This window comes from Microtus oregoni, unplaced genomic scaffold (genome assembly GCF_018167655.1).
Source record: "Microtus oregoni isolate MIOR12 unplaced genomic scaffold, Mior012 000000F_ref0000247, whole genome shotgun sequence".
NCBI classification, from domain to species: domain Eukaryota; kingdom Metazoa; phylum Chordata; class Mammalia; order Rodentia; family Cricetidae; genus Microtus; species Microtus oregoni.
This window is the reverse complement of record NW_024543059.1, coordinates 43,441,553-43,463,478: the sequence shown is the minus strand read 5'-3', so window position 1 is coordinate 43,463,478 and position 21,926 is coordinate 43,441,553. Positions and strand designations below refer to the sequence as shown.

Here is a 21,926-nt window from a genome sequence, read left to right as displayed (position 1 = left end):
ATATGAGGGTACGTATGTGTGCATGCATGTGTATTTGTATGTATGTGTAGGTGTGTGTATGTGGGTACGTATGTGTGCATGCATGTGTATTTATATGTATGTGCATGCATGTGTATTTATATGTATGTGTAGGTGTGTGTATGTGGGTATGTATGTGTAGGTGTGTGTATATGGGTACGTATGTGTGCATGCATGTATTTGTATGTGTAGGTGTGTGTATGTGGGTATGTATGTATAGGTGTGTGTATGTGGGTATGTATGTGTGCATGCATGTATTTGTAAGTATGTGTAGGTGTGTGTATGTGGGTATGTATGTGTGCATGCATGTGTATTTGTGTGTGCATGCATGCAGAGGCTAGAGGACGGGAATGTTGTCTACCATGTTTTGTAAGACAGTCTCTCACTGGCCTAGACCTCACTACTCAGGCTAGGCTGATGGGGCAGCAAGTCCTATAGATCCTCCTGTCTCCGTCTCACCAAAGCTGAGACTATGGGCTACCATGCCGAGCACTTTACAGGGATGCAGAAGACTGAACTCAGGTCCCCTGCTTGCAAGGCAAACACTTAGCCAACCGAGCCATCTCCCCAACCTATCATGGAGGGCCAATGCTGAGCAGATGTTTCTAGAAGAGGCAAAGCCCTAGATCAGGGGTAACATTAAAGCAAGGCTTGAGACATGGGGGGGCAGCAACAGTCAATGAATTCAAAAGCGTGTTCTCCGGCTCCTAGTAGCTTGGCTTCATGGCCCAGGACTGATACTAACAAGCCACACATGAAACCATGGTCCAGTTTCTTAACTTGCAGGCCTCGGTTTTCCCATCTGTGAGATGGAGACAGGCACCGTGCTGACTCATTGAGCTGTAATGAGTGAAGGGTTTCTCACTGTGTGTGTGGTGGTTTGAAAGAAAATGGCCCCCAGGGAGTGGCACTGTTAGGAGGTGTGGCCTTGTTGGATGGAGTAGGTGTGATCTTGTTGGAGGAAGCGTGTCACTGTGGAGGGGGATTTTGAGGTCTCTTATATGCTCAGGTCACGCCCAGTGAGACACCACTTCCTGTTGCCTCCAAGTAAAGATGGAGCCCTCACAGCAACTTGTCCCCCACTGTGTCTGCCTGCACGCCACCATGTCTCACCATGATGACAATGGACCAAACCTCTAAAAATGTAAGCCACCTCAATTAAATGATTCCCCTTTATAAGAGTCGCCTTGGTCATCGTGTATCTTCACAGCAAGAGAAACCTAAGACAATGTTCATGGCCGATGTTCCTTCTGGAAGTTTGTTATTTACCCTCTTGAATACAGAGGGACCCTGGGATCAGATGCTCTTCATAACATGTTTAGCATAGACACTGGGTGGGACTCCCTGAATTCTACTCTGGGACTATAGACACAGGCCTCAGTGCTGTGTACAAGGACAGTACTGGTTCCCCCACTTTAGAGGGCCCTTGTGAGATCAAATGAAATGTTGTCACTTAGGGACTGAGGAGAGGCTACATTGGTAAAGCTTGTCTCACAGGTATGAGGACCTGAGCTCCCCGCCCCCCAGAACTCACACAAAAAGCCAGGCATGCTAGTACCATGCCTGTAACCCCAGCTCCGGTAAGGCAGGGACAGAGGATCCCTGGAGTTCACTGGCATTCAGTCTAGCTGAATCAGTGAACCTGGGTTGCAATTAGGTACCCTAGCTCTAAAAGCCAGGTGACAACTCCTGAGAATGACAGCTGAGAGTGACCTCAGGCTTCTAACGACATGTGCACGCGCACACTGGTGCACACGTGTGCCTACGCACATAAACACACAGAGAACCAAAAGTGTGGCAGAGACACTGTGAGCCCCAGGCAGTGTCCTTGGCTCTTTGTGGGGGAGGGGTGGTCTGTCTGCAGGGCCAGAGCAGCAGCAGAGAGGCCCTCAGGATGAGTGTGGTGAGGGCGCTCCACCCCCATCAATGGGACCCTGGTAATCTCCAGAGCCAGAGCCAGGCACAGAGATGCAGTGCTGCCCAGTCAATACCTTCTCCTCCTCCTGCGCGCTGTCTGGCTCCATCCAGAAGTCCCACCAGGGCTCCGTTTCTGTTCAGAAGGTCCTGGTAAGAGCCCATCTCTGCGATGGCCCCATTGACCAGCACCAGGATCTGGTCAGCCTGGGGCAGGACATGTAGCGTGTGCGTCACAAGGATCCGAGTCTGCGCAGAGCAGGGGCAGAAATTACATGAGCTGGAGTGTCCCCGAGTCAGAAAGGGAGAACAGGTAGCCCTTCCTGTGTACCTGCTCATGTTCTGGAGAATACCATGTCCAAAGAGAATAGTGGGGTGTCTCAGATCGAGAAGACCTGGGCTTAAAGTGAACCTGAGAGCTTCCCATTCTGATGGGATGGGGCGAGCTGAGAAACTCACCTGAAGATCAACACAGAACAAGTGGAAATACTTTAAAAAATGTCTTTTGAGACAGGCTGTCACATATACCAGGCTGGCCTCCACTCACTCTGTACCCAAGTGTTCTAACTTCATTTCTGTTGCTGTGACACACTGTGACCAAAACACTTCAGGAGAAAAGGGTTTATTTGGCTTACACTTCCAGGTCACAGTCAGTCTGAGGGCAGTCAGGACAGAGCTGCAGGCAGGATCCCGAAGGCAGGCCTCCTTGCTCTTCCCTGTGGTGTCACCTCCACTCAGGGAACTCCCTCGCAGCCCAGGAAGTACAGCAGGATCCCCTGGGATTCTGCTTGCTGGATGGTTCCCCTCACAGAACAAGGCTCACCTGGCTTCACTGCACAACCCAGGTCCCCTGGCCCAGGGATAGTGGTAGTGGGGTGGGACTGTGGGGTGGGCTGGGCCCTCTTACATCAGTTAACAGACATGCCCATAGGCCAATCTAATCTAGGAAATTCCTCAGTCAAGGCTTTCCTCCCAGTGGACTGGGCTGTGCTAAGTTAACAGTGAAAGCTGGCCGAGACACTAAGGATAACCCTGAGTTTCTGATTATCCTGCCTCCACGTCTCTGGTAGGATTACAGACATGCACCATGGCTGTTCAGGAGGTGTTGGGAATGGTGTTCAAGGCCTTGCACATGTAAAACTACCACCGAGTGTCAACCCTGGTATGGGAATGAATACATTACACTTAATACACCAAGCACTAGAACTCAGCCATGAAGTGCTCCTCAGAGCTTGTTTTTTCCTTCTCAAGATTACACAGCAGAAGGAGCCACAGTTCATGAACACCAACTAGCACTAGGAGAAAGAATTGCTACCCAGGAAAAGATCAAAACCCTTTAAAAATTTTTTTAAAAAGTTAAATATGTACCACTTTGAGATCGTCATAAGACTGAAACATTATAAATAGTTTAACAACAAACCCCCTACGAAAGAAGTAAGGGTAAGCCACTGAGATTTGGGAAGCTGTTTGTTACACAGCATTGTTGCAGGAAAAACTGACAGATACAAAGAAGAAAACTGGGCTGGAGAAGGATTGGTTAGGACAGAACTCTCAGGACTTCCTCAGCTTCGCTCTGACACACACTTACCGTACCCTGGAGCAGTCCACTGGGTCCAATGACCTGCTTGAAGACATGCTGGCTGACATGGGCATCCAGGGCCGCCAGGGGATCATCCAGCAGGTACACAGCAGCCTTTCTGTACACAGCCCGAGCCAAGCTCAGTCGCTGCTTCTGGCCCCCAGAAAGATTCATGCCCTGGGAACATGAGACAGGGACTCATATACACATCTGCTGGTGACATCAGAATCACTGGGTGGCCAGGGAGGCAAAGGCAGGCGTCTACAGAGTGAGTTCCAGGACAGCCAGGGCTACACATAGAAACCCTGTCTCAAAAAACAAAACAAAACAAACAAACAGAAAACCCAGCACGACATCGGTGAGGGACAGGCCTGCTCATTCAGGGACAGCGCAAGGCACCTGCTCTTGGGTCTTGTTTGTCTCTAAACACTGGGCCAGAACCCTTGCTGGCCTGAGCCTGCTTTTCCCCTTCCCAGTGCCCCTTCTGGAGATGCTGGTTTTTTTTGCACTGTGTCTCCTCCCTCTCTGCCCAGTATTTCTTCCCTTCCTCAACTGCTGACATGTTCCCTGAGGACGCCACTCGCCCCCTTGTCTAACTAACTTATTTTCATTCATTTACTGACTGCCCTTGGCTGAGGGGATCTAGCAGCGAGCGTCCCACTCTCCTGACCCTTTCGTCCAATGAACACATGATGGGAAAGGGGACAAGAGCAGGCCTGCCCTCAAAGGTGACGCAGGATGTGAGCCCTGTGTGTTCTATGGGGACAGCTTTCCAGCTGGGGCCCTGCAGGATGAGTGTGCTTGGGAGATTGGGTGAGCATGGGGGGGGGGTGTCCCTGTAGCTGGAGAGAGCAGGAAGTATGACGGGAGATGAGGTAGAGGGAGAAATGGGGTCACACCGGTGCTTTCTGGGGCTGCTCAAAATTTTGGCTCTGACTGAAGGCAATGGGAAGCCCTGAGAGTTCTGAAAGAGGGAGGGAGGGACTTGAACTCTTGGCACGGCCCTCTGTCTGCTGGGCTGTGATTGCTCTGAAGGGAGAAAGCTGTGATGGCTCATGCCCATCATCTCAGCGCTCAAGAGGCTGAGGCTGTCTCAAACCAAAACAAGAGGCTATAGCTCAGAGGTGAAGCAGTTGCTCAGAATCAGCAAAGCTTGATCCCAGCAGTGATTCCCAGTTCCCTAACCCAGGGGCTAGTCCACATTTTCTAGGATGGGACAGAGAATAACTTTTGTAAAGTCTGAGGGTCATTTGATGTCTGTCCCAATTCCCTAGCTCTGAAGTAGTCATAGATCATAGGCAGTGAATAGATGACTGTGTCCCAATAAAACTTTATTTATAAAAACAAATAGGGGGCTGGCACTTAGCACATAGTTTTCTGATTCTGTGTGTTCAATAGCTTCTGTGTCCTGTGTGGGGACCATCTCAGCTTAGATACTTTGATGAGGCAAATAAAGGGGAAACAATCTGGCTAACATTACTCAGCAGGGCATTCTGCTCTCCTTTTGTCTCTGTTTTAATTTTTAAAACCAATTTCTCTTTAATAACGGAGCAGCTGCTATATGTTTGGCTTTGAGCTGGGGCCTCCTTCATGACACCCTTTCTGTCCCTATTGTCCCTCATCATACTATCCCCAGGTCAGGGAGGCATTTGGACCCAGGGGCTCCTCACCTGCTCCCCTATTGGGGTGTGAACTCCTGCAGGGAAGCTGGCCACATCAGACTCCAGAGCACAAGCTTCCAGAACTTTCTGCAACCAGGGCAGGTCCAGCTCCTGCCTGAAGCACACATTCTCCACCACTGAGGTATTCTGGACCCAGGCCTCCTGGGGCACATAGGCCACGGAACCCTGAAACACGCCTCGCAGTTGGTAGCTCATATGACAGTAGGGGATTGGGTGCTCAGAGGGCAGGAGGCTGACAGTGGTTGGCAGGGACCTGGACTGTGAGGGAAGATATGAGGGATCTCTGAGGATACATCTCAGTGGCCAGGGCAGTGAGGAACAGGGTGGTCTTACCTCAATGCTCACAGACCCTTCTACCTTCAACAGCTCCCCAAGCAGGGCAGACAGGAGGGAGGACTTCCCAGCCCCCACTGGGCCCACAACAGCCAGCAGACAGCCCTGTGGCACGGTGAGGTTGATCCTGACAACCCAGGGGAAATACAGCTCTGAAAGGTCAGCTTGGGTGTGTACAGAAGCAGGGAACCCCAAACACACCCGCCCCGTCCTGCTGTTCAGGCCTGGGGAGACCATTAAGAGGATACACAGGGCCGTTCCTCCCCGATCCTTGTCTGAGTATCTGAACTGCCTTCCCTCTCACACCTGAGCACGTCATGTGTACACTGTGCCTGCCACACACGCACTTCCAGACAGGCCACAAACATAGTGTACAGAGTCCCATGCACAGGCAGTACACAGATGTAGGCGCACGCGTGTGCCCACGTGTACTACTGTATGCCTATCCACGCACACACGCACTTACAGACATGCCACAAACATAGTGTACAGAGTCCCATGCACAGGCAGTACACAGATGGAAGCACATGCGTGTGCCCACGTGTACTACTGTATGCCTATCCACGCACACGAGCACTTCCAGACATGCCACAAACATAGTGTACAGAGTCCCATGCGCAGGCAGTACACAGATGGAAACGCATGCGTGTGCCCACGTGTACTACTGATGCCTATCCACGCACACACGCACATGCACACACAGAGAGGACATGATGTGATTGCTTGGCTGTTGTAGCCTTGCTCAGGCCTCTGCCTCTGCCCTGCCTGCTCCTGTCCATCCCCTGCTGTCAGCCACCACAGGCTGGAGTTCCTCAGTGCTTAGTTCTGCTAAACACCCTACAAGGCCCAGGACAGTCCACAATGAGGAATTCTCAGCCCTAAATAACAACAGCACCAGACTGAGAACCTGGGCATGCTCCTGCCTCGGGGTCTTTGTTCTTGGCCTTTTCACTGCTCAAGAAGCCTTCCCCTGACCTCTGAGCCCTCAGCTGGGATGCCAGCCTTTCCATACTGTGGGCTTTGTCGCTCCCTGGGCCTCCCTCTGTCCCAAGCATCCAGGATAGAGTACATGGCAGGTGCATGCCCAGTGGACACTTGTGGGTGTGTGGACAGAGGCAGAGAGAGATGGCCAGGTTTCCTTTCTCTTTGTGGGGGACAACGACCTTGGAATTGATACAAGAGGCATAAAAGGAGGTCACAGCTGATGAGGCTGGGCCTCAGGCCTCGTGTTAGCCAGGCGGGGAGCAGAGCATCTCCTGCCTGATGGGGGAGGCTCAGGTACACTTTTCCCCTCTGTAGGGCTATAGCATGCAAGAACCCTTGCCTTGGGCTGGAGAGATGGCTCAGAGGTTAAGAGCGTTGCCTACTCTTCCAAAGGTCCTGAATTCAATTCCCAGCAACCACATGGTGGTTTACAACCATCTGTAATGGGGTCTGGTGCCCTCTTCTGGCCTGCAGGCATTCACACAGACAGAATATTGTATACATAATAAATAATTTTTTTTAAATGAACCCTTGCCTCTCTGCACAGAAACCCAGCCTAGCCTATCCTAGCCTCCAGCCCCAGGTGAGACACCATTTCTCAGAAGTCAAGAGCATTTCTTGATGGGATTTCATACCCGTGCAGGCAGGGAGGGCTCTCCTGGGACCAAGCAAAAGTGCCATTGTGTACAGAGATTCGATCCTTTGAGGCTGCAGGACATAGGAAAACGGTTACAGGGGCTGATCCGGCCCTCCTGGCATCCAGTGTCCCGTGTTCAGGACCTTAGGCCTTTATTCTACTCCTAAGCATCGGGTTTCAGCTAGAATCCTCACAATTCTGCCCTGCTACCTGCTGACTTGGCAGTGACCCTGCCGTAGTAGCATTGTAATTCTGGGACAGGCAAACCTCAGTCAGTGGTTCAAATCCTGCTTGCTGCCTTTTTTTTTTTTTAAATAAAGTTTGAACTAGGCAGACGGTTTATGCCTGTAATCTCAGCACCTGGGATGTTGATACAGGAAGGTAATGAGGTGGAGGCTAACCTGGGCTACAGAGCAAATATGACGCCAGTTTGGGTTATATAGTGAAGATCGCTAATAAAGTTATTTATTATAAATAATTTCAGTGTGCCTCTAGTTCTGATATTTGGGAGGTGGAGGCAGAAGGATTATGAGTTCAAGTTCAGCCCTGGCTACACAGCAAGTCCAAGTCCAGTCTGGGCTACAATACCCTGTCACAGAAAGCCAGAAAAGGGGGCACCAGAGGAAGGAGTCATGGTTAAGCGCACTGGGTGCTCTTCCAGAGGACCCAGAATCAATTCCCGGCATCCACATGGCAGCTCACATGTACCTCCAGTTCCAGGGGATTCAACACCCTTTTCTGGCCTCTCTGGGCATCAGGCACTCACAAGTGCACAGACACAGAAGCAAGCCAAACACCTACACATATAAAATAAAAATAAACAATCCCCTGCCCCAATTTTAAGACAAAATTTAAATAAATAAATAAATAAATAAAATATGTTCTAATTGAATTGTGGTACTTAAATTAATGTACTCCCCGGGACAATCACCTGCAGGACGTCAGATACCCTGGAACTGGAGTTACAAACAGGTGTGAGCTGCCAGGTGGGTGCTGGTAATTGAACCTTGGTCTTCTAGAAGAACAGCCAGCACTCTTAACTGCTGAGTCATCTCTCCAGTCCCTGATTTGAGTCTTTAGCTTAATAACATGTCCATGGTTCTCTTCCTAGACTTCTGCATAAGGGCAAGGACTTGGCACCCACTTTTGAGTGCCTAGGTGGCATCCCACAGTGCTCCCCTGGATGTCACTGTACAGGTGGTAGGAGCAGGAGCTTCACAACGTTGGGTATAGATAGTGACATGATTGGTGGCGGGACCTGCATTGCAGGTGTTCTCTTTGTCCCCCCACCCACCCATCTCAGCACTCACAGCATCTGGAGGGACTTGAGTCTATGCCATTGGGGTCTACTTCTTCCAGACATAGGAAGGCAGCCAGCCGGTCGAAGGACACTCTAGCCTGGAGACACAAGAGTGGGCTGGTCACAGGGTCAGAAGGCCTTTGGGTGGGTCCCTGGAAATGCCTCAGGAGGGTTTCCTGAGGACCTAGCACAACACTTTGCATTTTCTTGGTGCTGGGATAGAGTTTTGTAGGTCACAGAAAAGCAATGGCCTTGCTAGGAACGGGGACTTCTCTCTGCTCCCCACTCCAAAACAGAGACTGGAAGAAACCAGCTGCCTCCAACTAAGGCCTGGGAAGAGGACAGCACCTTTTCCAACAGCACCCAGTAGCAATGTGGAGTAATTTCCAACTCTGTCCATTGGGGGCACCCTCTTGAGCACCCTTTGCACACCTATCTAGGTGATTGGGGGTGACTGTTACAATAGAGGTGGCCTGGGGGAGAGGATAGCACAGTGGGGTGAAGTTCTTGCTGTGCAAGTGTGAAGACCTGAGTTCAAAACCCCAGAGCCCACGGAAAAGCTTGGCATGGCAGTCCATATCTGTCATCCTAACATTCGGAGAGCGGAGACAGGGAGATCTCTGGAACTCTCTGGCCAGCCGGTCTAGTTAAATGGATAAGCTCTGGGTTCAGTGAGAGACCCTATCTCAAAATTAAAGTGGGATAGAGAGAGAGGAATAATAGCTCGAACTAAGGATTTTTTAAAAAGTCATATGGAAACCTGCTATTCTAGAAGCTTCCATATGTGTGTATGCATTTCATTGGAGCTACCCTACACAAGGAATAAAGCTTCTCTCATAAAACATGCATTACCCAATGAAATGCCTACTGTCAGATACAGTAATAGCTCACCTCTGACCTAGAGAGGCCGCTAAAAGCACAGTTGCTCTCGACACCCACCAGAACTTGAGGGTACAGTCCTATTGCTGAAGGCATAGCATGTTTTGGTCACAGGGCATGGAGAAACCAGGTTGGTACCGACTGGGCAGCTTCCTCCCTGCTGGCCAGCTTTTATGGCATCAGAAGGTGCTCTGCAGGCTGCTAGAGGTGACCAACTCTCTTACCTAGCTGTGCATCCTGTGAGCTACAGATGATTGTCACGGAAAGATGTGCTCACGGATGCAATACTGTTGTTAACATTACGGGGTAACCAACGTTTCCTGATTGGATTTAAGGCCTGCTCCACAGGTGGAAATGCATATTTGGTACTATAAATCTGGCCAATAACCCATGGCTGGTGAGCTTATGTGTTTGGTGTGAACCTTCAGCTCGCCCCTGCACAGTCTGGGGAGCCCCATTCCTGTCTCTCCCCAAAGCCCACCTGCTCAGAGAGTCTCCTAACAAAGGAAAGATGTCAAAAAAAACACCAAAAACCAGTTCCGCATCTTGGTGGTTACTGCAGCTTCTGCCCCTGAAGTTGCCAGCTGCCAAAGTCCCTTCCTAAGCACTCAGCTGTTGCTCATTTTGGGGAACAAACCCAGTTTGTGGTGTACACGCCATCATCCCTCACCTTTGACCTATCAAGTCTCCTTGCCTTTGTTTGGGGGTACAACTCCTCTGGCCCCATCTCTGGGATTGGAGGACCTGCCAAGGAGTTGCTTTGCTCAAATAAACCTGTTGTTACATTTTTTCAGTTTGGCTTGATCTGGCTTACTGCGTTGGCAAAGAGACTTATTATGGGAAGGGTGCAGAAAACCTATTAATAGGCATTAGGAGTGAACGTACGACGATTATATTGCCAGATGGAGGTCATATAGAGCTCTACTCTAAATGTGTATCTATTCCTTATATCAGTGCAGCTCTCAGACCTGGTCAGAGTGTCTGCAGAAAGCCCACTGTAAATGTGGCTTCTATATCCTACCCCTTTCTCCAACGCTCAGGGAACACCAGGGAAGAGGGAGTAGAAAGATTGTAAGAGCCAGAGGTCAGGATTTGAGAGAAACAGTGTCTCTGGACACGGCAGGGTCACCACTGCACTCTGTCTGGACAGGGGCAAGCCAGTGACCACTCTAAGAAGATGAGGGAGGAGCTCAGGTGCTCCCACGCCTTGCTAAGCAGCTATGGATGGTTAACGCTTCTGAGGGTGAGTGAATGAGTCATAGGTAAGAGGGCCTCTCAGTTGTAACAACATCATGAAAACAGAAGCCTACAAGCAAACCTGCGGAGCATTTTCTTGATTAATGGTTGATGGGGAGGGCCCAGCCCATTGTGGGCGGTGCCACCCCAGGTGGGTAATTCCTGGGGTACATACAAAAGCAGTCTGAACAAACCAGTGAGCTCCTCCAGGGGCCTAGGCGTCAGGACTTCCTCTCCTGACTTCCCCAGACAACGGACTTAGAAGCTGTCAGCTGAAATAAATCCTTTCCTTCCCAGGTTGCTTTTGGTCATGGTGTTTATCACAGCAACAGAGAGTCTACTAAGACAGTCAGTCAGTGTGTTTAAGGGTGTGACCTCGGGTAGGTCATCAGCTTCAGTTGATGGCTCCACACTCAGTGGCATATCATCGGTACAAATTGGACTCGGTATAAAATAATATAAAAACAATGAGGGAAATCACCAAGTTGGGAGAGGATAGGGAATGGATTTGGGAGGCGTTAGGGGAAGAGTGGGGTGAACATGAACAAAATATATTAATTGAAATTCTCAAAGAATACAAACGTTAATACTGAAGGAAAGGTGGAGAGAGATAGAAGGGACACCGGTGTGGACCTCTGGACAATGTCATATGTGCGTGTGAACACACACCCCTGAGGACAAATGAGGAGGAGGAAGGAGCCGGTCAATTATGCAATCTTCCTCTGCTTTAGCATCCCAGGACAGATGAGGGGAAAGATAGGAAAGGCAGAGAGAGAGAAGGCCCTGCTCAAGGAGGAAACCCAGGATGAATTTTTGAACGTAAAAGTGACACATTCTCCAGGGCTACTGGCTGAGGTTTCCCTGTACCCTCTGATCGACATCTCCGGGGTCTTGCTGACTGCTAGACTTTCCCTCCCCTCACTCTGCCGGCAGTGGCCCAGGGGTGCTGAGATCCTTTGCCTTCCCCCTCACCTGAACGATGCAGTGTACAGAGAAGGGCAGGAAGGCCTGGGCTTTGTTAAGGATGCTGAGTACTGTGAGGGTCACAAAAGCCTTCTCTGCATCCATGGCATTGTCCTCTGCCACCAGGGTGTGGACAGCAAACACAACCAGCGCCACCTGTCAAAGCACATGGGTGGCACTGAGCCTGCCGTCCTTTCTGGTCCACAGAGCCTGCTGAGGTGTCTCCAGGGTCTGTATGTCTAAGCTGCAATGCTGCTGGCACTGGCTGTCCACCCCAAGCCTGCCCTCTCCCAGGCCCCTCTCAGCAGTGAGGCCAGAATGACGTCACCAGAAATGTAGACACTTGGAAGGACACGAGAGACACAGAGAAGAGGAGGGTGGAAATCTTCAGAGCGCCTAGCTCCTGGCCCCGGATGTGGAGGAGTCTCTCGAGGAAGGCTTGCTCCCAGCCATGGGACTTGATGGTTCTCACAGTTCTGAGTATAGAGCTGGTGAGCCGGGCTCGGGAGGCTTTCTGCCTCATCTGTTCTTCCTGAGACAGGAGAGAAGAGGCAAGAGAGGGACCAGCCTGGAATTCTCCATCCCTGCTCTGCCGCAAATCCTGCAGAATCTTTCTCCAACGCACACACACCAACCCAGCACCTAGGCCAGGGTCCTGAGCCACACCACCCTCACCCTGGGCTTTCCTCACTCCCAAGAGCTGTCTCAGCCTCCTGAGACTGCTTCCACTGTGCTAATAAGAAGCCACCCGTGAGTGGTGTGGTGCTGCCAGGAAGGGTCTGTGGAGGCAAGATTGTCGCCTGAACTACATCTTAAATGAGGAGGATGAGAGGATGCAGGTATTGCGTGCACAGCAAATGCACAGCGGAGTGTATGGGGGTAGGAGAGGGAGACAGTGAGCTGGATTCCTCAGAGAGAGGGGCAACCGCAGCGGGCTTGAAGGTCAGGCGGAAGTGCTTAGGGTTTCATGTCCCATGCCAGAGACCATAGAACAGCTGTGTGAAGAGTGTCTTTGAGGCCACTCAGGGACTAGTCAGCCTGGTTAGCAAGGAGAGGGACGGGGCTTGGGCCATCTGCAGGGAGGGTGTCCAGGGATCTGCAGAAGCAAAAACAGGGAGGTGGAGTGCCTGCCTATAGAGGTCAGGAAGGTTGGGGAACAGTGGAGCAAGGCCAGGTGACAGTGGAGGGTGGCTGGGACAGAGAGGTGAGTTCAGCTACCTCACTTTCCTGCAGTTCACACCTTTACTGACCACTTTCCTCCCCTTCCACAAACACAGGGTCTGTTGTGTAGTCCAGGCTGGCCTCAAACTATCTTCCTGCCACTGCCTACCCAGATCGGGACGACAAGTCTGTGCCACCACTGCAAGCTTACTGAGCGCGTGCTGTTTATTTATCTATCTGTTTGTTTCTGAGTATAAAGTCAAAAGATAAATAGTCACTATATAGTCCAACTGGCCTGGAACTTGCTATGTAGACCAGGCTGGCCTCAGACTCACAAAGATCCCCTATATGCGTGCCCTTCCCCCATGCTGAGATGAGAGGTGTTCATCACCATACCCAGCTCAACCACTTTGGTTTTCACATTTATAAATTAAATAAATAAATAAATACATGTTTGAGGTGTGCATGTCACAGTGAGCATGTGGAGGTCAGGGGACAACTTGCAGGACTTGGTTCTGTCCTCTCACCGTGTGGGTCCTGGGATCACAGCCAGGAGGCCAGGTGGTTGGCATTTTTCTGCTGAGCCATCTTACCAGCCCGTATGGTGTACTAAGCACCACCTACTGCCCCAGATGCTGGGTCTGCCTCGGTCTTCAGTGCTTAGAAGCTTCTAGTCTTATGTCTGTGGGCTTTATACCAGGAGAAGTGCTATAGAAATAAAAACTTCTGGCAAAGGAGACCTGGCTTGCAAGGCTGGGGGCGTGGCTATGCGAGGAAGCAGGGTGGGCAGAGGGGTGGGGGAGGAAGAGAGGAAAGTGTGCCATGGTGGGCTCTCAGACTTTGACACTGAGGACATCAGTGACCGAAGTGTGGTTGCTTTGTCTGCCACACCTCCCTTCTGGGTGGTGAATGGAGATGAGGGGCAGAAGCAGGAGTCAGTGAGGGACAACTTGGGGCCACTGTGAGAAAGGCCACATTCTAGAAGGAACTCACCCAGGAGACCACAGGCCTGAACACAGGAAGGACAAGGCCAGCACTATAACCTCTTCTTGCCTCTCCCTATCTCTGCCACCAACCAGAATCCCCATGACTGTCCCCTGCCCCCGGATGTCCCCATTCCCAAACACCAAACCTGATGGTAGCTCCTTTTCTTGGTAATGAAGAAATTCAGAGGGAGGAGGCTCAGGAAGACGGCAATGGCTGTGAGGGCAGAGGGTCCAAGGAGCTAGGGACAGAGGGGCGAGACACGGGAAGTCTGGTCACATCACCTCCCGGGCTTGGAGTTCAGCCTATGCCGCTGTGCCCCGTTTTCATATAGGTAATGGAGACGTCAATACCGGTCCTCATGTTTACGCAGTAAGCGCCTTGTTGGCTTCTGGCCCCGAGCTTTTTAAATGTTTATTTATTATTACGAGGTGGCCTGGCTACGGCACCCCAGTGGAAGCCAGGAGACGACACTGTAGTCTGTTCCCTCCTTCCAATTGTATATGTCCCCAGCACCCAGCTCCCCAGGCTTGCGTCATCAGACAGCAAGCACCCTAATTTACCCCAGAGCCATTTTGCCAGCCCCCTTTTGTTTGGTTTCTCTAGAGACCAAGTCTTAATCCAGGCCAGTCTCAAATTTATGATGTTGCCGAGGCCGACCCATCCTGTTGCCCCTACCTCTCAAATGCAAGTGTTACAGGGAAGAGCTGCCACACCACCCTTCAGGCGCTCTATTAACTTGGCCTCCATCTCACCTCTTAGTAGGGAGTCACCAATTAACAAATAAGCACACAAGTTTGTGGTTTCTGATATTCATGTAAAAGTGTCTAGCATAAGCATGCACCGTGCCATATTGGAGACGTAATTACACTGAGCAACTTCTCGGTTTATCTGAAATTCACGTTTAACTGGACCCTAACTGGATCCGTTTTGTTTGCCAACTTCCTCTCGCTCAGGTTTGAAACTTTTGGGGCCTTTGGTCTGGGTACCTGGGAGACGTGGTGGTGGAGATAGAATAAACAATTTTTTTTTTTGAGTTTTGTGAGATTTCCTCCACCCCAGCCAGGTCCAGTCTGTTTCTTCTCTCAGTGCAAAGGAACGCTAGCCTCTAACCTCAGGATAAAAGCCAGCCTGCTTGTTTTACCAATGCAACAATTCTACCACCTAGTGGCTCAATGGAGATCTGTCCTGAAAGCAACTGGCCTCCTGGGAAAACACTCACTGGGAAAGCCAGGTCGACCCCAACCCTTTCGGCATCTTAAATGCTTTCACTTAGCCACAGAACCCACAATGCCCGCCATCTCCGTAAGACTAGGACGGCATGGCGGTCCTCTGGGGCCAGGGCAGAGGCGCCGTGCAGGGTGGTCTCAGACCGCTGTCAGTTTCGGCTTGCTTCCCAGCTCCTTCCTTCTTCCCTCGCTCTCCTGCTTGAATGCCTGTCTACGACGTCTGCTGATCGCTTTCTGTGTGTAAGCCTTGGATAGTCAAAAGTCAGTGTTTACAGGTAGAATCTGGGCACGACAGTTCCTGTCAGTACCAGCTGCTATGGGGCCGAGCCTGGAGACTTAGACTCCAGTCTTTCTCTGAAGCAAGGTCAAAGCTGGCTTTAGTGACACTCGTCTCAAATTTTTAATTTTCTTTTTAAGGACTGGAGCTGAAGCTTGGTGGAAAGTCATTTTATACTCAAGGCACCATAGGGAAATAACAAGGAAACCCCCTATGGTCCTCAGTGTCAATGATAATGCCTCCCCTATCAGCCACACTGCAGCAGGTGAGTGCTGGACGCTGTCAGCAACCCTAATCCAAAGTCTATCATCATAGCCGGCAATCCCACACCTCATCTCTCAATAGGCCACTGTCAACATGCAGGGCTGTTAAAGACAAGCTGTGTCAATAAGGAACCCATAAAACACATACAATTTTCTTGTTAAACTTGAGTTTAACAAGACCTCAAACATATTCCTCGAGATTCTTACTATCTCAAGCACATTTCTGACACTCCTGAATCCAAAAACAGAAGGAACCACCCCTGGACCCAAGCGCTCGGATGGGGGCTGCCCAACTACCCCTGGACCCAAGCGCTCAGATGGGGGCTGCCCAACCACCTCTGGACCCAAGTGCTCGGACGGGGGCTGCCCAACCACCCCTGGACCCAAGTGCTCGGATGGGGGCTGCCCAACCACCTCTGGACCCAAGTGCTCGGACGGGGGCTGCCCAACCACCCCTGGACCCAAGTGCTCGGATGGGGGCTGCCCAACCACCTCTGGACCCAAGTGCTCGGACGGGGGCTGCCCAACCACCCCTGGACCCAAGCGCTCTGACGGAGGCCACTCAACTGCTGTCAGTTTGTCTGTCTCCCCGATACAGGACCAGGAACCTAGTACTAATTAGCATCTGTTTTTAGCTGGAAGAATTAGGGCCCAGAGAGGGTGAGTTTACTAGTGGGATGTTTAACAGCAAGTAAGTGGTGAGAACAAGATTTGAACCCAGGCAGTTTCCACAGAGTCAGAGCCTATCACCATCATCATCATCATCATCATCACCACCACCACCATCATCATCATCATCATAATCATCACCATCCTCCTCCTCCTCATCATCATCATATCATTATCATCACCATCATCATCGTCATCATCACCATCATCATCATCATCATCACCACCACCACCACCACCACCATCATCATCATCATCATCATCACCACCACCACCATCATCATCATCATCATAATCATCACCATCCTCCTCCTCCTCATCATCATCACTATCATTATCATCACCATCATCATCGTCATCATCACCATCATCATCATCATCATCATCATCATCACCACCACCACCACCATCATCATCATCATCATAATCATCACCATCCTCCTCCTCATCATCATCATCACTATCATTATCATCACCATCATCATCGTCATCATCACCATCATCATCATCATCACCATCATCATCATCATCATCATCATCACCATCATCACCACCACCACCACCATCATCATCATCATCATAATCATCACCATCCTCCTCATCATCATCATCATCACTATCATTATCATCACCATCATCATCGTCATCATCACCATCATCATCATCATCACCATCATCATCATCATCATCATCATCACCATCATCACCACCACCACCACCATCATCATCATCATCATAATCATCACCACCACCACCACCATCATCATCATCATCATAATCATCACCATCCTCCTCCTCCTCCTCCTCATCATCATCACTATCATTATCATCACCATCATCATCACCATCATCATCATCATCATCATCATCATCATCATCACCATCACCATCACCATCATCACCATCACCATCACCATCACCATCACCATCATCATCATCATCATCATCATCATCATCAAGCAGACACTTTGTTTTTGAGGCAGGGTTTCTCTGTGTAACAGTACCAGCTGTTGTCCTGGAACTCCCTCTGTAGACCAGGCTGACCTCAAACTCACAGAGATCCGCCTGCCTCTGCCTCCCTGAGTGCTGGGATTAAAAGTGTGCGCCACCACCACTCACCAAGCAGACATTTAGAGGTTCCACAGTTGATGCCATGGCCCTCTATGCTTTCTGCACATGGAGGCAATTCTTTCCCCTGGTATCATGTTTCACCCCCCTCTTTTATGGTGGCCATGCTTTAGCGACATGAATTACTCCAAAACATGGTGGATTCACCTACGGAGGCCTTAGATCACATCCTGATGGGTGTGGTGACACGCTCGGGCAATCCAGCACTTGGAAATTTTCAAGGCCAGCCTCAGCTGGAGTTTGAGGTTAGCCAAGGTCTTGCCTCAAGAAACCCAAACCCTGGGGCTGGTGAGATTAAGAGATAAAGAGCATCCGTGAGAGGGAACTGAGTCCCAGAGAGAGTTAACCTCTGCTGTCAGTCACGCCAAGGTGGCTCTGCCCCAGACTCTTCCCGTTACATCAGCTTGCACTGTGCAGATGGAGACTAAGCTAGAGGAGGAGGAGGACAAAAGGAACAGGAGCCAGAGGAGGAAGAAGAAGAGCAGGAAGGAAGAGGAGACGATGGAAGCTCAAACCCACGTCCTCTGCTTCGCACCTGCCACAGGTAGACAAAGCAGATGCTGATCCAGAGGAAGAGCAGCCACAGAGCATTGAGGTAGAGGACGCTCTCCGTCAGCCGCTGGATGTCCACCGACACCAGGTTGACCACGTCCCCTGCTGCGCTGGACTTTCTGGAACCACTGGACAGAACCAGGACCTGGGTAGGTGTGGAGAGGAGGGCATGAGGAAGGAAGGATGGGAGTGGGCATGAGTCCAGGCTCAGCCTCGGTTTATCGTCTGTGCAATTAACCTGTAAACTCCCAGCGTTCCAGGGTGGGCATGAGGATCTGGGATCGGGGAGCACATCAAGGAAAATACAAAAGCTAGACCTGTGATGCTCTGGGTTCATTTGCCCTGTGCTAGGGATGCCCGTGCCCATGCTGAGAGCAGCCTCCTTTCCCCAGATGCCAGGGCTCCTTTCTCCCTCTCTCCCAGACTCTGGAGTTGCTTTGGTGAATGTAACTAGGCCTGTAGGTACCTTGCACCTCAAGGGTTGTTAAAAAGTAAAAAGTGAACCCAAATCAATGTGGTCCTTATTTTATTTATTTATTTATTTATTTATTGTTTTTCGAGACAGGGTTTCTCTGTGGCTTTGGAGCCTGTCATCGAACTTGCTCTGTAGACCAGGCTGGTCTCGAACTCACAGAGATCCGCCTGCCTCTGCCTCCCGAGTGCTGGGATTAAAGGCGTGCGCCACCATAGCCCGCCCGGCCGTGGTCCTTATTTTATATCTAAGAAAACTGAGGCCCAGAGAAGCAGAGCAATTTGCCCAGAGTCAGAGACCTGTAGGCCAGTGCCTCAGATCCCTAAGGCATGATATAGGCAGGACAGGGTGCTAGGCTCTCCCTGTGCCCCTGTGGCTCCAACACCTTTCTCTGGGAGCTTTGATCTATCTGATCCTGGGGTCCCGGGACCTCTCAGAGAAAGCTTCCTGTGATTCAGTGTAGAACTCGCCGTTAGGCAAGGTTTTACTGAGGGCTCGCTGCAGCCCCACCCACCATGACTCTGCCACCAAAGTCACCCCACTCCCATCACCTGCCCCTGAGAACTTCAGTGGAGACTGGCTGGCTGGTACAACTGGAGTTTGGGTGGCAGAAGCGGGGTTCAAAGGTGTTTATGGTTCTTTCAAGGGCAGTTATACCAAGTGCCAGGAAGGTGTCTCCCTGAAGGTCAGGGCAGGTCAGATCTCGCCTGAGGATCAAAGCTGTCTTGCTGTGGTAGGTAGTATTTCCTCTTGGGCTCAGGGGAAGTCAGACGTGGAGACTCAAGGAGACTCATGGGACATGAGGAATGCAGATTGTCTTGGGTCTCTCCCTGGGGCTAACATGCTATTGAAACAACAGACTCCTTGAAACTGACAGTTCCCCTGGAGTCTCACGCTAGGAGAATGAAAACACAGAAGCCTGGTGCCTGAGGGGATCTTGTTCAGGAGATCTTTCACAGGGTCCTGACAACTTTGTAGAAGAGGTGAGCTGGGTGAGGCCACACCCATGCAGAACTGCTTAGCTACACATACCTCTTATCCTCTCTTTAAACCTAAACCTCACAGTCTTTGCTTCTCTGCCTGACAGGGCCACACTGGGTAAACCTCCTCTCTCTGCTTTCCACTGTCACTGTCAGTTTAACTGGCTTTTGGAAAAGGTGCCCTGCTCAGCTTGTTAGGGCCGCAGGCCCAGGTACGGACCCCAACAATCCTAGCAACAATATGTGTCCCTGGCTGAGATGCTTCAAGCCAGAGGAGCCACTGTCTTTGTGGCAGTTCCCTGGATGTCACTCCTGAGGAACAAAAGCCAGAGAAGGGGGATGAGAGTCAGAAGAGCTCTGACTGGGAAAGCCTCCGGCTCACAGCGCATTAGCCCGGCAGGTAAGAGCACAGGGAATGGCCGCGTGAGGGTCTGAGGATGCAGCATGGGTGCCGCACACTTTCTTACCCCTGGGGCTCACCTTTCTGTACACCAGACCGGTGATGGCTGTTCGCAGCCTCATCTGCAGGACCTTGACCCTGTACATGTGTTGCTGCTCAAACAGGGTCTGTAGGCAGGCTGACAAAAACATGAGCACAGCCAGGAGCCAGCCCGTCCATGCTGGGGAGTCGCGATCGCCCGTGAACTCCAGGAATAGGCTGTGGCGGGGAAGGGCGGCAGGCAGTGAGGCCAGGCGGTGCCTCCTGGGTACAGGCTGGGAGTGGAAGGGGCCAGGCAGTGAGGCCAGGCAGTGAGGCCAGGCTGGGTGGGGAAGGGGCCAGGCAGTGAGGCCAGGCTGGGTGGGGAAGGGGGCAGGCAGTGAGGCCAGGCTGTGCCACCTGAGTGTAGGCTGGGTGGGGAAGGGGGCAGGCAGTGAAGCCAGACTGTGCCTCCTGGGTTTAGAGTTGGTCACTGGTGACCGACTGAACAAAAGGCCACACTTATTTCCACCCTGTCCACACTTCTTTCATGTGACTTTGTTTTCTTTTTGAAACAGGGTAGGGATGGGAGCCATGAGCCCAGGCTGGCTTTGAACTCACTCTGTACACCATGACCTTGAGTTTCTGCTTCTGCTGTCTCTGTTTCTTGAATGCTAGGATGCAGGCATGTACCATCACTCTTGGTTTATATGGTGCATGCCAGGCAAACACTTTGCCAACTGAGCTACAAACCCAACTGAGGCCCTGGTTTGGTTGTTGTTGGGGACAGGATGTCATTCTGTGGCTCAGGTCTCAAGCCGATCCTGCTGCCTTAGGCCTTGAGGGTTGTGATCATAACCCTGCTCCATCAGGCCTGGCTTTACTTTCTATTTGGAGACAAGGGATCAATAAGTGTCCTAGGCTGGCCTAGAGCCCTTGCTGTAGTCCAGGCTGGCCTAGAACTTGCAATTTTCATCCTTTAACTTCCTGAGTAGGAACAATAGCCCTTCACCACCAGGCCTGATTCAAAACTCCAGCTCTTGAGTCTGGACCGGGTACCAGCTTTGGCTGTTTGGACATGAGGAGGTGGTACTGTGCCAACACCAGGCTTTGCCTTGGGTGTGTGTGGCTTTGGCCCCACATCCCAGGGCCAATAGCACTTGAACAGGCCTGCGTTGGTCTCTTAGAGGAAGGAAACGGCATGGAGCAGAGACAAGTAGCTCACTTGAGTGAGCCCACTCAGTGGGAGGCAACCCCAACTGCCCATCCACACATCCTGACCAGCGTGGGGAGTGCCTGGGGCTTTAAGTCTCTCATCTTGGTGAAGACCATTTAGCAGCAAAAGCTAGCTGATACAGTCGGGTGACAGGTTCAGTCCTTTGTCCTTCTGGGGGTCAGTTACTTTCTCCTCCACGACTTCCCCACTCCTGCAGCCTTGCTCTCCATGCTCCGGGGTCCCAAGTCCCACCCAGATGTACACAAAGAGGCAGAAAGAGCCCAAATTCTTCATCCTAGAAGGATGTCCTCACCTGAGGAGCTTGGGGACAGCGAACCTGAAGGCGTCACTGATGACCAGGCTGACGGTCCCCAGCAGGAAGGTGGATCGGAACACACGCCAGATAGCCCTGAGCAGCGGGCCCCGCGGGCTCCTCTCTGGCTGCAGGAAGGCCTCTGTCTCAGGGGCTGCGGCAGCACTGAGTCCTTTGCTCTTAAACAACTTGGAGTGCCTGGTAGAGAGGAGACAAGGTGTGGCGTCCACGAGATACTCAGGGGCTGCAGAAGGCCAACAAATTCCCGTTGTTTTATTATTGGTATTGTTTGAGACAAGACTGTTCTGTAGCTCTGGCTGGTCTCGAACTCAGAGCACTGCAGGATCTCTGGGTCTCAGAGGGCCACTGCTTGGGGCCGTGATGCCCATTTTTAGGGTACTGAAGAGAATCCCCACTTAGAATCTCTGCTGAGATTACACATCGCACTCTGGGCAGATGTGCCCCACGAGTCCAATCAGTGATCAGCCGGTGCTTGGTGGGAGCCACGGCCAGGCTGGGCATGCGCTGGGGGAGCAGAAGCAGGACCAGCTGATGAGCCCCGGCTCACCACTCACTCACCCCGGCAGCACACCACAGTTCCTCCTCCATTCCCTCTCCAGCTGGGAAACGAGTTCCTCTGAAGAGTTTTCTCTTCCAAGTGACCAGAGGTCTTTTGGTCCCAGCAGCTTCCTGTAGCCCCTCAACAGCAGCCTGTGAAAGAGGGTTCACCAGTGCCATC

At 51.4% G+C, this 21,926-nt stretch overlaps 1 protein-coding gene across 3 annotated transcripts in view; it reads right to left on the bottom strand.

Annotated features, from left to right (window-relative positions):
- Positions 1–21,926, bottom strand: part of Abcc6 (ATP binding cassette subfamily C member 6) — a 50,548-nt gene that overhangs the window by 16,642 nt on the left and 11,980 nt on the right. For all 3 annotated transcript variants that reach the window (XR_005974145.1, XM_041649817.1, XM_041649825.1), the window contains 13 exons: positions 21,767–21,898; positions 21,188–21,385; positions 19,721–19,898; positions 17,772–17,933; positions 13,819–13,911; positions 11,854–12,057; positions 11,535–11,681; positions 8,458–8,545; positions 7,146–7,218; positions 5,527–5,653; positions 5,182–5,358; positions 3,521–3,688; positions 2,010–2,181 (listed from right to left, as the gene is read on the bottom strand). Coding sequence is in view for 2 of the 3 variants with exons in the window: in XM_041649817.1 (XP_041505751.1) it covers positions 2,010–2,181; positions 3,521–3,688; positions 5,182–5,358; positions 5,527–5,653; positions 7,146–7,218; positions 8,458–8,545; positions 11,535–11,681; positions 11,854–12,057; positions 13,819–13,911; positions 17,772–17,933; positions 19,721–19,898; positions 21,188–21,385; positions 21,767–21,898 (1,919 nt within the window). In the remaining variant the exon portion in view is untranslated. The remainder of the gene's footprint in view (positions 1–2,009; positions 2,182–3,520; positions 3,689–5,181; positions 5,359–5,526; positions 5,654–7,145; positions 7,219–8,457; positions 8,546–11,534; positions 11,682–11,853; positions 12,058–13,818; positions 13,912–17,771; positions 17,934–19,720; positions 19,899–21,187; positions 21,386–21,766; positions 21,899–21,926) is intronic.